Source organism: Nymphaea colorata, chromosome 1 (genome assembly GCF_008831285.2).
Source record: "Nymphaea colorata isolate Beijing-Zhang1983 chromosome 1, ASM883128v2, whole genome shotgun sequence".
In the NCBI taxonomy this organism is placed as follows: Eukaryota; Viridiplantae; Streptophyta; class Magnoliopsida; order Nymphaeales; family Nymphaeaceae; genus Nymphaea; species Nymphaea colorata.
This window is the reverse complement of record NC_045138.2, coordinates 30805533-30820640: the sequence shown is the minus strand read 5'-3', so window position 1 is coordinate 30820640 and position 15108 is coordinate 30805533. Positions and strand designations below refer to the sequence as shown.

General features: G+C 40.9%; 2 protein-coding genes across 3 annotated transcripts; both read left to right on the top strand.

Moving 5' to 3' along the window:
• The first annotated feature begins 2638 nt into the window (after window positions 1-2638).
• LOC116262984 (ADP,ATP carrier protein 1, chloroplastic-like) lies at window positions 2639-7261 on the top strand. The gene is given in 6 exon segments (XM_031642542.2): window positions 2639-3024; window positions 3027-3493; window positions 5502-5771; window positions 5896-6039; window positions 6121-6468; window positions 6580-7261. Coding segments are annotated over 6 exon segments (1959 nt in total). The 5' UTR covers window positions 2639-2723; the 3' UTR covers window positions 7009-7261.
• A 2001-nt stretch (window positions 7262-9262) lies between these two features.
• On the top strand, window positions 9263-15101 carry LOC116249643 (heme-binding-like protein At3g10130, chloroplastic). Of its 2 annotated transcripts, none has more exons than XM_031622822.2 (8): window positions 9263-9850; window positions 10588-10725; window positions 11907-11975; window positions 12101-12172; window positions 12766-12848; window positions 12943-13074; window positions 14217-14430; window positions 14528-15101. In XM_031622822.2, the coding sequence occupies exons 1-8, from the start codon at window positions 9440-9442 to the stop codon at window positions 14570-14572; spliced, it is 1164 nt and encodes a 387-aa protein (XP_031478682.1). In that variant the 5' UTR covers window positions 9263-9439; the 3' UTR covers window positions 14573-15101. The 2 variants fall into 2 exon arrangements, with proteins under 2 accessions (XP_031478682.1, XP_031478691.1); XM_031622831.2 differs by having other exon boundaries at window positions 9710-9850; window positions 10592-10725.
• Window positions 15102-15108: the final 7 nt, after the last annotated feature.

Sequence of the window (15108 nt, the reverse complement as noted above, 5' to 3'; positions counted from 1 at the left end):
CTTCTTAGGAAAAAGCAGAAAAACAATTCACACGTTGACTTTAAAAGTATGTTTAAACAACTATGTTGATTGAACAGTTCATAAATCACTGTACATAGTGTTCATATTTACTTAACCTATGTATATAAAATCTACCTCAATTCTAAGATCATCATCTCAACAAGGATATTGGACTATAAAGCTCAAGTATTTTGAATTGTTAACTTAGTCGTTTTTCTTGTTTGCATGCCTCTTTTATCACCACAAAATAGATGGTAAAATTAGCTTGAACCAAAGCATGTCTCATAATAGGGACGCCTTTGAACTCCAAAAGAGTTGTTCAACAGGACTTTCAGCAACCTTAAAATAAAGAAAGGCATGTGATTACAAGATCATACGGCTAGCGAGCTTGCTCTATTTTCTCGACTTCATGTCCCCACTAAAATGACGGCGACGGAGAAGAAAACCTGCAGGTGGATCCGGCAACAACAGCAAAGGCTAATCATGGAAGAGGGAGAATATATTATTGGTAATCTTTTGGACGGTCGTCAGCCTTCGAAGCCTTGAGGAATGAGGAGGTTGGCCCTACTTGACTGCATCCAACCCTGTCATTCCAATTTGAGTCGTCCATTTCCTAAACTATACTGGGTTGATTTGTTTGAACATTTCTCTCTCTCTTATCCCGAGGGGCATAGGATAGCCGGTCTGCAGACGATGAGTTCTTAGTTTGATTCTATGGGTACTATTCTTTTACATTGCCAACGGTGGTAGCATGTCGGATATTAAGTTAAAGAATGTACCATACGACCATCTCAAGTCCAAAAAGAGTCATGAACCTTAACTCACGTGCCACCTCTTGATCTGTCTCACATACATGTACACACACACTCATGTTGGAACATAAATCATAATTAATCGAGCAAAAAAATCTCAAAGTCATGGTTCAAAGTTTATTAGATTTATTAAAACAAAATTGCATAAGTAATCGTAAGCGTTCATGATTCTGCTTAAGCGTTTGAGCAAAAGAGAGACAAGAAGAGTTATCTCACTTGTTTCAATAGCAAATTGTCAGGGTGCTTTGTGGTTGAATCAGGAGTTGTCAATACTTTCTCCCTACAAATGCTCATTATTTAGTAATTACAGTCCCGATTGTCAGGAGCCAGCTGAACGGCAAGTACTTCCATAAAACAAATGCTTCCTAGAAAAATTATTTGAACGTACAGACAAAAATTCACATAACCAGGATTCTTCGCGATCCCCAAGAAATTCTTTTCAGGTCCGTTTTTTCTGCGAGCTACATAGAGCGAAGGTCATGAATGCATTTCAATGGCGTAATCGTCGGGTGAAGGAGTGGAAATAGAAAGCATGCCTCGATTCTCAACTCTAAAATCATATCCTTGAGCATTTTCTCCGTGTTGTTCTTGTAACTAATGCATGACGAGCCGAGCTTGCTCAAGAAAACAGCGTCAAGATCATAAGAAGTTGAAATGAACGCCCGAGATCGTCTCAACTCTAATACTTTTAGACCTGAGCTTTTCCACGGTGGTTTCCTATAAGGATGGTGGTGCTTTGATAATGACAGTATTAACAAGTCTGGCAGTTCGATCTTGACCATGGCCTTGTTTTCTAGATACGAAGACAAAGAAGTTGGTGAAGGAAGGAGAGGAGGAAGCCAAAGGAAAGATGAATTCCTTACTTTTGGAATGCCAGTTTCTCACCAAACAGTGTTCAGATTCCATTTGACCGATTCTCAATTTTTGCGTTCATTTTCCTCCTCTTTTGGTGGGTCAAAAAAACTCGAAACTCAGTTTCTACGACACGTGTTCGTGTCACCAATTCAAGCATCTCTGTTTCAATGGGGACTTCTTTCTCTTTCAGTGCCGTAACCTCTGCACCAAATATTAACCTGTAATTGGAACATCTACGCACCAAAATAAAAAGACAATGAAACCAGACATTTAACGCTGCTTAAATTGTAATATCGTGTAAAAGACCTCGTTAGAGTTGCTTTTTTTGGAGTTATTTTGTATTTTTACCTGCCTAGAAATCAACTTTTTACCTTGTATTTTCACATTTTTTCCGTCGATTTGCTGATTACATTCAAGAAGCAGTGAACTTTTCAAAGCGCTCCTCGCATTGGTGTTCTTTCCCGTTATAAACAGGAAGAACAGCGATCAAACTTCTCCTTGGAAAGTAACGGCGGGATGTTCTAGGGGCGCCTTATTTTCCGTGCAAGAAATAAAGAATCTTGTTTGGCAGGGAAAAATAAAAATAAAAATATCTCGCCGCGGTGGTGGGCACACCTCTGTTATTTCTCTGGAAAGGACAAAAGTCTTATAAGTTAGAGAGAGAATGAGTTCATATGCGCAGATTAGCAGACAAAGTGGGTGCATTAATTAACGATCGATAATCTTCTCCGTCTCAAATGTCTATGACATCATCAAACCAAAATTTTTATGCAAATTTACAACAACTTTTACTACCGTCACATATTCATTTTTCTCATTTCACGCATTTGCTTCTGTTTGTTTTTTTCATATCTAATTGCACAATCTGCTTCCACACTTCATTGAAAAACGCCAAACTGAAACCTTATTTTAATCCTCATGCGTGATATAATTACTACCCTAATGCCACCACCTTTTCCCTTCCTAGGCCAGCAACACTTCCACCTCCCCTGGCTTTAAATACCTCTATCCTCCCTTTCCCTTCTCCTTCAGCCTGGATTATCTCGAGGAAGAAAGATGGAGGCTCTCATCCAGGCCCATGGGTTATCCCATCTGCCTTCGTCCCCAAAAACCCAGCCTTCTGCCAGGAGGCTGAAATCCAGACTGAGTTTTAGACCCACCATACCCATCTGCAAATCCTCACCGTTCGAGTCCAAAGGCCTCACCAACTCCTTGCATGGTATCAGAAACAGGGGAAAGTTTCAACCTTTGAGCTCTGGGAATGGTGATAGGCTTCAGATTTGCAGAGCAGCAGCGGCAAGTGAGGCCTTTTCTGGTGATAGTGGAAAGGAGATACAAAAATCCAACAAATTCCTGGGGTGGAGATTGTTACACTGAAGAAGATAATCCCACTTGGGCTGATGTTCTTTTGTATCCTCTTCAATTATACCATCCTTAGGGACACAAAAGACGTGCTTGTGGTGACGGCCAAAGGGAGCAGTGCAGAGATTATTCCATTCTTGAAGACTTGGGTGAACCTTCCCATGGCCTTTGGGTTCATGATTCTTTACGGCAATCTTGCAAATGTGTTGTCAAAAGAGGCCCTTTTCTATACTGTGATTGTTCCGTTCATTGCTTTCTTCGGGATCTTCGGTTTTGTTCTTTATCCTCTCAGCAGCTATATTCATCCCACTGCTTTGGCTGATAAGCTTCTCGCAGCACTGGGCCCAAGGTTTCTTGGTCCAATTGCCATTTTTAGGATCTGGAGTTTCTGTCTCTTCTATGTCATGGCTGAGCTTTGGGGTAGTGTGGTTATCTCTGTTCTCTTCTGGGGGTTCGCTAATCAGGTATACATATCTTACTTTGCCTTTTAATGGTGATTGGTGGCTTTTTTTTCTTCTGTGCATGGGATCTGTTCTTTTTTTCCCTGGTTAGGTGCTGAAATTTTAGTGCTTCCGATGTCAGGTTTCTATGGGTTTGGTAGGCGCTAAATATATGTCATTCAACTATTGTCAATAACTTGGATTTGATTTAGTTGTTTTTGTGATTGATTGATGGTCCTGTTTTTCCTTTTTCTGAAACTTCCCCTGTTTGGTTTTTAAATTGCGGCATTTAACATATTAACGTCGTTTCTTTTTCATAGCCTGAGTTTATTCCTCCTTTTAGCCTCTATGCTTTTATTTGAGACGCTTTCTTTATCTGACACTTTCTTCTTTCATTGCCGATAAAATTTGCATATGCGTTAGTAGTGTGTATTCATGGTCCTTCTGTTTAGGCAACGCATTTGTGGATCTAAAAAGATTCTTTAGAGGAAATTTAAAAAGAAGGACGCATCCTCTTTGACTTGATTAAGGGACCCGAGCATTTCAATAGTGGAGGCAGGCTTCAATTGTTTAGCAGTTAAGAGTTGTTTGGGAAGCCTGGAGGAGACGCTCTTTCCCCTGAACCTAGTGAAATTTGTTTATGTAACTACTAAAGCGGCAAGTTCAGTTGAGTGTGTTATTTTTCGAGGATGTTCACATAATGTACACATATATGCATGAAGGAATCCTCTGAAACTTCATCATTTCTCCTGTTTTTCTAATTTGCTTCTGGGGAATAACAAGACCTTGCTGCCTTTAGTTTCTGCTTCCTTATTATTCTTTTAGATGGTAAATGCACCTGTTGTTTCATCTTTATGCGTTCATTCTGGTTCAATGACAATCCCATTTGCAGTTTACTCTTTATTTCCATTGTTGTTCATTTAACTTCTTAAAGATTCAGTTCTTTAGTTAATAATCCACTTCAGCATGAAGTCGTTTTGATTTGCCTTGTCTGACCGCTGCTCTTGTTTTATTCGTTGCTAGTTATCCATCTCCTTCGCTAGCACGTGTTATCTGGTTGCTGGTTACTTAATGACATATATTCTCGTGTTTTTCTCCCACTCCACCTCTTTTATCCTCCTTTTCATCTTGTTCTTTATTGGCTGGTACCTTGAAATTTCTATCTCTTGCACCGAAATGTTCCTGTTTTTGCTACTACTGTCCTACAACTTCTTCCTTTGTGCCCTTTCTACTCTATCTGTTGAGTTGAGAGATTCTCTTGCTTTTGTTTGTCTTGTCAAGATTTTCAGGAAATGATTGACTGATGGCACTAGTTTAGTTCAGGTACAAGGGGTCTGCCTACTAGTGGAGTTTATATTAGGTTGGATGTTGATAGTTTGTACTTTGTATGCATGTGTACTGAGAAAAGTTGGGTAACACAGCATACAGAGGTATAAGTCAGAAATTAAGCTGTTCGGTGAGTTTATGAGATTTTCATGCCTTCACTTTCTACTAATTTCCGTATGATTCTATACTGCATTCCGGCATCCCTGAATGCCCATATCACCTAGGAGGTCTTACACTGCTTGGGAACTGTTGGAGCCAGTGATGAATCAAGTGCATCATTAACTACTTAATGACTTTATCATCTAAGTGAGCCTTGGAAAGCAAAAAATATGGAATGAAGTGAACAATGAAAATTAAAAATAAAAATAAGTGTAAGAAATGATCTGTTGCATTCTCTGAAGATCAACATTCTTTGCTTTAGCTTGTCAGCCATGTAGATTCAATGGGTAGGTTTTCTAATATTCTGGGGAATTTCACTGGATCATAGTTCTAGGTCCTCCGCTTTCTGTGCCAATGAAAATGTTCATGAAATTATGATCTTACATTGTCACAGCTACTGGTTCTGTGTATTCTTTTTTCAACTTTATATCTTCAGCTTAATTTATATAGAATGCTGTTGAGGCTGCTAAAGGTAATCTGGGGATTGATATTTTTGCCATTTATATAGTTTTTTTTATTGTAAGCTTGTCTGCCTTATGAATTTCAGATTACTACTGTCGATGAAGCAAAACAGTTTTACCCACTGTTTGGACTTGGAGCAAATGTTGCTCTTGTTTTCTCTGGTCGAACTGTTAAGTACTTTTCAAATCTCCGCAAGAATTTACCCCCAGGAGTTGATGGCTGGGCTCTCTCTCTGAAAGGAATGATGGGAATTGTAGTGCTGTTGGGCCTTACAATATGTGGGATCTACTGGGCAGTGAACACTTTTGTTCTAACTGACCCATCCCTTCCCAAACCTGCTCCCCGTAAGAAGAAGGTAGGCCTTTTCCTGCTACTACTCATGCTTTAGTCAATCCCTCCTCCTCCCTCCCCACCCCCCCTCCCCCCAAGCAACCCATAGCCTGGAGACGATTCAGCATGTTGGTTTTTGGACATTGCAGGAAAAACGCAAGTTGGGTATGATGGAGAGCATGAAATTTTTGTTATCCTCGAGGTATGTCAGAGATCTTGCTACCCTAGTTGTTGCATATGGCATCAGCATCAACCTTGTTGAGGTTACTTGGAAATCAAAGCTCAAGGCACAGGTAAACTTTTATTTCCGTCATGATCACACCATCTTTCATGCAATTTTCACTGTTTGATATGCTCTCGTCTGAAATTTGCAGTATCCTAGCCCGAACGAGTACTCATCTTTCATGGGAGACTTCTCAACCTGCACTGGCATTGCTACTTTCACAATGATGCTGCTCAGCAGGGTGATCCTCCGCAGATATGGATGGGGAGTTGCCGCTATGATTACACCCACTGTCTTGCTCCTCACAGGAGTTGGTTTCTTTGCTCTTCTTTTATTTGGAGAACCACTAGCTCCTATGCTTGGGACATTTGGTTTAACACCTCTGCTGGCTGCTGTCTATGTTGGTGCCTTGCAAAACATTTTTAGCAAGAGCTCCAAGTACAGCTTGTTTGATCCCTGCAAGGAGATGGCCTATATACCATTGGATGAAGAGACTAAGGTGTGTTCTGTGATGGCTTGCTGCTCTTTGCTTTCCCCGGTTGCTCACATCCTCTGATGTATTTTCTCTTTGCTCAATGTCTTTTAACAATTCTTCCCTTCACTTTTTCAGGTTAAAGGGAAAGCTGCAATTGATGTTGTCTGCAATCCTTTAGGAAAGTCTGGTGGTGCCTTGATTCAGCAGTTTATGATTCTCACGTTTGGTTCTCTTGCTAACTCTACACCATACCTTGGAGGCATACTGTTGGTAATTGTTCTTGCTTGGTTGGCTGCTGCTCGTTCTTTGGATTCACAATTTTCTGTTTTGGCAAAAGAAGAACTTCTGCACGAAACAGAGGCAGTTCCTGAGAAGCAGGCATTAGCGGCAAAGCAGGTACCAGAGGACGATGGAAATGGTTCCATCCCTGTAGAGCAAGCACACGATTCTAAGGTTGGAAACGGCCTGGGTTACAAGGCTGTTTCTGGTGAAGAATCTACCCTTGGAGAAACTGTTGATGAAGGGTTTGGCAGCTCATTCGAATCAAAGAGGCAACAGAGTTAACTTGTTCGATGATTGTGGCTCCGAATTAATGGCGAGCAAAAAAATTTTGGAGTGGTGAATTGGTATAGTAGAAATATAAGTAGACAGGGTTCGGGTACTTATCTTCTCTGGTAAGAAATAATTATATGGTGCTGGATTTGTATTTGTACGAATGGTATTTACTTGTCTGTAGCAAAATTTTGACTTGTCTTAGGAGGAAGGGGCATGAAATTCATTTGAAGCCTCAGCATGAAAAGAATTAGTTCATTATTCATGTGTTCGTTTTAGTTTTTCGTCATTTAGTTTCAGGTTTGTTGTATGTTCACAGCAGCTGATTGTTTATAACCTCCACCAGCCATCTTACCACACATAACGGCAGCGGGTATGGTTGGTTTTTCCCTGTAACGGTTGTTTTTCTTCTCGGAATTCAAAACGAAGTAGGGAGTGGGTGTTACTAGCTTGGGACATGAATCACTTAGGGGTTGTTTGGCATTAGGAACAATATGTTAGTGTTTCATGAATTTGCTCCAAATTTAAGGTAGGTTTATACAGCACGAATGAATATTCTATGATTCTCATGGAACATCTATTAGAAACGGTCCCTTAGGGATAGTTTTGTGACGCCTCATGAATATGCACCAAAATTTTGAACTGGTTCATGGAACAATAGTTTGGAACAATAGTTCTAATATCTTTCGATCAACCTCCCTCGATTTTTAGGTAGATTTTTGGGACATTCATAAAGTGTCGACAACAGAGCTTGTGCCCAAAAAATCCATTGAGTCATACTCGACCTTCTATTTGAACTTCTTCATTTATTAGCTTGGGATTTTTCTTTTTTTCCGACCTTGGTTCTACTATCCTCGGAACATTTGCAAGATCCGAGCAACAAAAGGGTCTCTTTTGGCATAACATTTGCATGATTGGCATAAAAAATCATGAATCCAACAGCCATAGGGTGGTTCACCCAAGTCTTCAAAAATGGAATGCTCTCTTCACCATTCCCTTCAGCCGTCACCGCAAGCACTTCTTGGGCGTCTGAGTATGGTATAATCGAAGAGGATGAAAAAGAACACCTGCCCAACTGGGATCATCTTTCTTCAGTGTCACAATTTCTAACTCAAAGAATTTGTTGGCTTTTTGAATTTCCTTACCACCATCACCAGCAAAAGCCTCGCTTGCGCCTGCTACGCTGCAAATCTGGGGCCTAACAGCATTCCTGGAGCTCAAAGATTGAAATTTCCCCCGTTTCTGATGCAACGCATGGAGTTGGTGAGGCCTTAGGAGTCAAATGATGAGGGTTTGCAGATGGATCTGGTGGGTTTAAACCCTGCTTGGACTTCAGCCTCCTTGCAGAAGGCGGGGCTTTTGGGTACGGAGGCAGATTTTGCGTTATCCTTGAGATATGGTGTGATGTGGTGACAATCTATTACTCATTTTTCCTTGCTAAATTCACAAGAGAAAATCAAAACGTTTGTTTTCTGGCTTCAAATCTAACTTATCATTTTTTTTGTTTGATTGATAAATTCATTTTAAACTGCCTCAAGTGCAAGCTAACTTTTCTCATGTATTCTTACTCAATGCTTTCAAAATCGTATTGTATTGCAAGTATCGGGCCGTCGTCTGATATTTAATCAAACATTATTTTAAAACTATTTTAATTACTTTTTATGGCTTAACAGAATGAAAGCGTTAGTTCTTGACAGAATGTATGCTCGAATGTATTTCAAACATCTCTTGGTCTTCTTGTAGAGCTTGTTATCTAGTGTCGCAAACGTTATGAATAAATAATTTTTTATTAATTCGTGGGAAAATTTTCTCCTACGTACAAGTGAATCAAACCGACAAGGACCGCCTCATAATTAGCTTTATCAGGAGATCAAAGCACACCCCTTTCCCTGCTTTTCCTCTTAACGGCAGTTTATGGATTGGATATATGACCAGACTGTTTCGAAAGAGTTAGATATGAACAAAAATCTAACATCTGATTAATAAATAAGACAAGATTCTAACATAATAAATGGCATCTGATCAGATTCGGAATTGGATTCGATAAAATTCAGGTTCAGAATCAGATTAAGTTTCAAGTATCTTGTACTCAATATCCATGGATTTTGGAAGTTGGTTCTTAACCAATCATAATATGGTCCGGATTTAGTTGTGTATTCAAAAGGCTGATTCGAATTCTGATGTGAAAGTAAGGACAAACTCTGATCGAAGTCAATCCGTAGAGTTCATATCTAAAAACTCATAACGACGGGTCATCCCCCGCCATGTTCAGAATACGTATCTGTGGATAACGCCCAAGACCGAAGTCCCCTTCTTTGAATTTCTTGAAAGCATTGGCGGGTGGCTGTGGTGATTCCTATCTCTCTCCCCCCACCACTGGGGACTCGACCCAAAGAGAGGAGAAAGGGAGAGCAGGGCCCCAAGATAATCCGCCATTCTGCTAATGGCTTGTGTCCAGCAACTCTTGCCATTCACCTGCAATTTCTTCCCTTCCCACCACCACCACCATCATGGTTCCATATTCTTCACCCCAACTCGTGCAAAATTCTTTCAGGAAGGCAAGAAGGGGCTGCCCGTTTTGAGAAGACGCTGGAAATCCAAGTGGCTGGTCAGGCTGGGTTCGGCGGAGCAGGCTCCTCCGACCTCCATTAACGTAGGAGAGTTTGTGGATTTCTTGTATGCGGACCTGCCCCACCTGTTCGACGAACAGGGGATCGACCGGTCGATGTACGACGAGAAGGTGATGTTTAGAGATCCCATCACTAAGTACGATACTATCGATGGGTACCTCTTCAACATCGGCCTCCTCAGGATCCTCTTCAGGCCTCTCTTCCAGCTGCACAGCGTTAAGCAGGTGCAACTTTAACTGACCAAATTCTTCTTCTTGCTGTCCATTGCTTTTCTCGAAAATTCTTTCTTTCTTGCGAAGGTTTCTGAACTTGCCTGCTCATTGTTCTCTCTCCATTTCTTCTTTTTCCAAGACTCCCCGCGCGCGCGCGTGTGTATGCTACCAATGGAAGAGTGATGCCAAGGGAGGTAGATATAGACAAGGTAGATATAGAGAGCCAGAAAGCGTCTTGTAATATTGATTGCCTAGAAGGATAGCATAGGCCTTCAAAGTCCAAACTTCAAAACAATAACCGTAACGATAACCAATCGGAGGTTTGGCAACCTTGATAAAGTATCTTTCCTTAAATCCGGAAACGTTAACAACCAATTATTGATGCATTGTGGGAGGGAAATTGAACAAAGAGAAGAAAATCACACGATGGAAAAACTGCTAGACTATTTTGATGAAAAAAATAAGAAAGAAAGGACTAGAGAAATTCAATGTTCAATTGGAAGCCCGATCCTTCTGGATAGTTCTTATTATGCAGGTAATAATATTGTTAAGGAAAAGTAATAAAACCAAAATTGAATATTTAACAAGAAATGCAATAACTGTGAACAGTTTCCATTCTGCTGATTATTTTTTTTAAGGTAAACAAAACAGGCATCGATTAATACATTTTTAAATTTCACTGTGTTTTATTTAACCTTGCACTCATTTTACAGATTAAATAACAGGCTGTTTCATTTTATTACGAATAGACAGGGCCCTATGAGATAACAACGAGGTGGACAATGACAATGAAGTTCTCTCTCCTACCATGGAAACCAGAATTGGTTTTTACGGGGACCTCAGTCATGGGCATCAACCCATTGACCAGGAAGTTTTCTAGCCATGTGGTAAAGTCTTATTGCACCAAGTTGCTACATTGACTGATTCTTCATCTGTTGATTTGTCTGCAGTTTTCCTTCCATAAACGTTCTTTCCTTAAGTTGTGAAGTATCTGAAAAGCACATAATTTGCTTTTTCTCTTGATGATGGTACATTTGTCCATTGGTCACCACAAGTTATTATTTCCGTTTCTTGTCTGTTCCATCTCATTTTGTAAGCCTCTATGTAAATTCAGTTTTTTGGATTTTTTTCTGCATTTGGTTGTTCTTTATTTCAGCGGCAGTATTTTTAAGCCTCTACACACACACATGAATATAGATAAACATACATACATAGGTACATATGTATAATATATCTATTGTACTTACAAGATATTTTCTAACGGTTTTCCCATTTTATCTTGCATTTTCTTGATTAACATGGTATTAAAGTTTTCCTAGAATATGGACTGTGCATCCTTATTTGATTTCGGCTTGGCCATTGCATAGAAAAAAGAAGAAAAAGAAATAGCAACAGTCGTGCAACATATGAATTTTTGTTTTCTGATGCCAAAACACCTGTCTAGTGGCCAGTCATGGGCCCACTCTGTCCCCTGGACCCCTTAGCAAAATCCTAGCCTAGAAATGCATAGGCGCCAGGTCATAAGTGTTCCGATACAGATTATTACAGAACATCCTGGTGCACAGGATGACTCCCAACTGAGAACATGATTGACTCCAAGATTGTGTCCCAACTTATTAGCAATCTGGTTACAGCTACGAAATGTTTTGAATGTTGCTTCTATCAGTTTCCTGATCCATATAGAGTCATGCTTGACTATTGTAATTACCTTCTTCTTCTTGATACATGTTTATAAATTCAATAGATTTTGGGTGAAGTTTAAGCCTGTTTTTGGCGGACATGTCTTTATAATCAAAGGAAAAAAAGCTAAAGAAGCTACTTGGTCATCTACAAATAGCTTACATCTTAGGCTTCTTCTTCAAAGCTTCTTTGAAGGCAGATAATGGATTTGAATTTTTTTTAAGTAAAAAATTCCCCTTGTTATCAACGTAAGTATCTTGCTTGGGCATGCATATTAAAATGTAAGCTTGTGTTTTCTAACTAGACAAGCAACTTGTAATTTCTTCTTGTTGTTTCTTGTCTTTCTTTATTTTCTTCTTGCTGACTATCTCCATGTTACTTTTTGTAGGATTTTTGGGATTCAATCAAACAAAATGACTATTTTTCCTTGGAAGGTTTAGTTGATTTCATCAAGCAGGTAATTTACTTCTCAGAGTGGTAGGCTTGCCTATTTATTTAATCCGTTTGTACTTCATTTAGAAACCCTTATGCATGTGCTGAAAGAGCAAATCAAGCTTGTACAAATTTGCTATTTTTCTTCAGTTGAGGATATACAAGACACCAGATCTAGAATCTCCCAAGTACCAGGTGTTGAAAAGAACTGCAGATTATGAGGTATGTGTTACTTACAGGTATCAAATATAAATTGTGGCTTCTATTTCCTATCTTTTCAAACAACCTTCTTGGATAGGAAAGTAGGAATTTAATGTCCTTTAACACAGAGCATGTCAAATCATGACATGGAAGTGTCGACAACTTACTACCCAAAGTAATATCCAGAATGTCCAAAACACATTTCCTGGTGTATCGAGACTGGAGTTTCTCCAACAGATCCTAACATCAATTCTTTGTTGTCTAAGATCTTCGTCATTCTGCTATATTTTTCATGGTTATAGGTACACTTCTATTTATGCGTATTGCTAATAGAAATTCACGTATATATTGGAATGGACAACCTCATGCTTTGCATTAGTTGGAAGATACTATAGGCGAGCCTCTTTCCCTTTTAGAATGTTGCAGGTCATTCTCTGGTTTTATCTTTTTCACTCCAATTACTGTTGTTATTGACGAAATGTGTCATCCTCATAATAAAGGTACTATGCCTGTAAGTTCATTTGCACAACCGAGTTCAGCTCTCCTCCGTCTATTATCGGTTACTTAGTGTACCAACACTCCATAGTGACAATGGCATTGTCACTTGCCTACAGATAAGGAAGTACGAATCGTTTCTTGTGGTGGAGACAAAAGTGGACAAGCTCTCAGGTTCTGTCGGTTTCAATAATGTTGCTGGGTATTAGTCTCCACTGAGCTGCTTATCAATGGTAAAAAAACTTTTTTATTTGTCTTTTGATTTTTTTCGTTTTAACTTCATACACTTGTTTTAGGTATATATTTGGCAAGAATGCTTCAAGTGAAAAGTTCAAAATGACAACACCTGTCTTCACGAAGGCTCTTGATGAAGAACCATCTCGAGTATTCATCCAAATAGTGCTGCCACAGGGAAATGATTTGGATGGGTAATGTTTAACGCAAGGTCCCTTTATTTTGTTTGGCTTAGGATCATTTCCTTGACCGGATAACCATGGATTTATTTTAGGAAAAAACAATAATAACTTTCTGAGAAATGGTTTCACTTCTATCTTTGCAAATATAAAGGCTAACCATATAATTATTTGTTAAACTTGCCATGAGTACCTAATCTTTTAAATTGAAGATTGCTTTGTAAGATTTGGTAGCCCCTAAAGCAAGATCTTTGTGCCTTTGTGTGTGTGTGTGTGTGTGTGTGTGTGAGAGAGAGAGAGAGAAGGGGGCAGCAAAGAGAATGTGCAGCTCATCATCTCCATGGCATCTATCATTTGTTTTATGGTTTTCTCCACTATTGTCCTTCGAGCAATACACAAAGACATTCCCACATTGCATGCACAACACTTTGCGGCCCCAATGCCCAGCACAACACTTTGCGGCCCCAATGCCCAGTAGGCCTGGGCGTCGGGCCGGGCCACCACCAGGCCGGCCGGGCCGGCCCGGGCCCGATAACCAAACCGGGCCAGGCCCGGGCAGGAAGGGCGGCCCGACGGCGCCCGCCCGGCCCGACTCCCGCCCTCCACTCGCTCCCCTGACCCCTCCCTCTCTCTTCACGTCTCCTCTGCTCCCTCTCCCTTCCGTCTTCCTCTCGTTCTGCTCCCTCTCCCTCTCCGAGTCCTTCCCGTCTCCCTCTCCGCCTCCGTCCCCCGCAGCCCCGCTCGCTCCCCTCCCTCTCCGCCTCCGTCCCCCGTAGCCCTGCTCCTCTCCCACACCGCCTCCGTCCCCTGCAGCCCCCCGGCCCGCAGCTCGCTCCTCTCCCTCTCCGCCTCTGTCCCCCCACGCCCCGCTCCGTCTCCCTCTCTGCCCCGTGTCTCCCTCTTCGCGGTGGACCGGGCCGGGCCTGACTTTTGGTGGCCAGGCCCGGTACCCGGCCCGGCAAGATTATCGGGCCGGGTCTTAGTGGGCCGGGCCGGGCCGATGCTTACCCCTAATGCCCAATGTGAAAATGTTTTGCAAATAGTATGGCATTTGATTATTGATTGGTCAAACATAAGATGTGTTTGTGAAACTGCAGTTTCAGTATTTGGTTCAAGTACATTTTGTTGGATAACATTTGATTCTGCGTTTTGAGCAGCTTCCCAGCTCCGAGTGAAGGAGGTGTGACTTTGCATAAGGTGGGAGGAGGCATTGCTGCTGCAGTAAAGTTCAGTGGGGAAACCACGGAGGCTATTGTTGCCGAGAAAGAGGCAATGCTCCGTTCAGCACTTCTAAAAGATCGTTTAAAGCCCAAACAAGGCTGCATGTTTGCACGCTACAATGATCCAGGACGGACGAGGAGCTTTTTAAGAGTATGGATAGTTCACTTTTCTTTCTGTAGGTTATCTCTCACGTGTTTAGCATAGTTGTTGCATGTGTAAAAGAGCCATTTCAATCCTTGCATCGCAGAGAAATGAAGTGTTAATATGGCTTGAGGAATTCACACTGGACTAGAAGCTAGGATGTGCTATTGGCGTAGAAGCAGGCACAAGCAATGTTCTACAACAGCATAGAAGCAAGGGCAGTGGCATAATTAAGAGGTGCAATGCTCATCATTTGTTTTAACCCCATATTCTGAGGGACCGTTCTTCCCTGCTGCAGAAAAAACATTTTGTTCAACATTTATTGGAAAGAGCATGGCAATTTTTGTATCCTTTGTTAAGAATAGTCTTCTTTGCTGTTTGGAAGCAGACAGATATATCTAACATTAGATCTCCATATATGCTCATTATGTACGTCAGAGCAGATTATGTATGTCAGAGCAGCTGTAACAAGGGAATCAGTGCAGAGCAATGCCAATGATCTATAGTTGCTGCTGTATGCATACATATCTTGTTTCAGGAATATATGCATGTAATAACCGAAATGGTTTATGTCTCTGCGTCCCTGGTATATAAGGTTCATCACTTATTTCCAATTTATGCACAATTAGATGTATCCGTTTCTATTTGGAGTTTAATTGAGATAGTTCAATTTATTGTTCTCCTGTA

What these genes read in the sequence shown, in the direction of transcription:
- LOC116249643 (XM_031622822.2), top strand. Translation starts at nt 9,440, where the DNA reads ATGGCTTGTGTCCAGCAACTCTTGCCATTCACCTGCAATTTCTTCCCT. An exon ending in AGCTGCACAGCGTTAAGCAG is followed by an intron (nt 9,851 to 10,587) that starts GTGCAACTTTAA and finishes TATTACGAATAG; the next exon opens with ACAGGGCCCTATGAGATAAC. An exon ending in GGTTTCAATAATGTTGCTGG is followed by an intron (nt 12,849 to 12,942) that starts GTATTAGTCTCC and finishes CACTTGTTTTAG; the next exon opens with GTATATATTTGGCAAGAATG.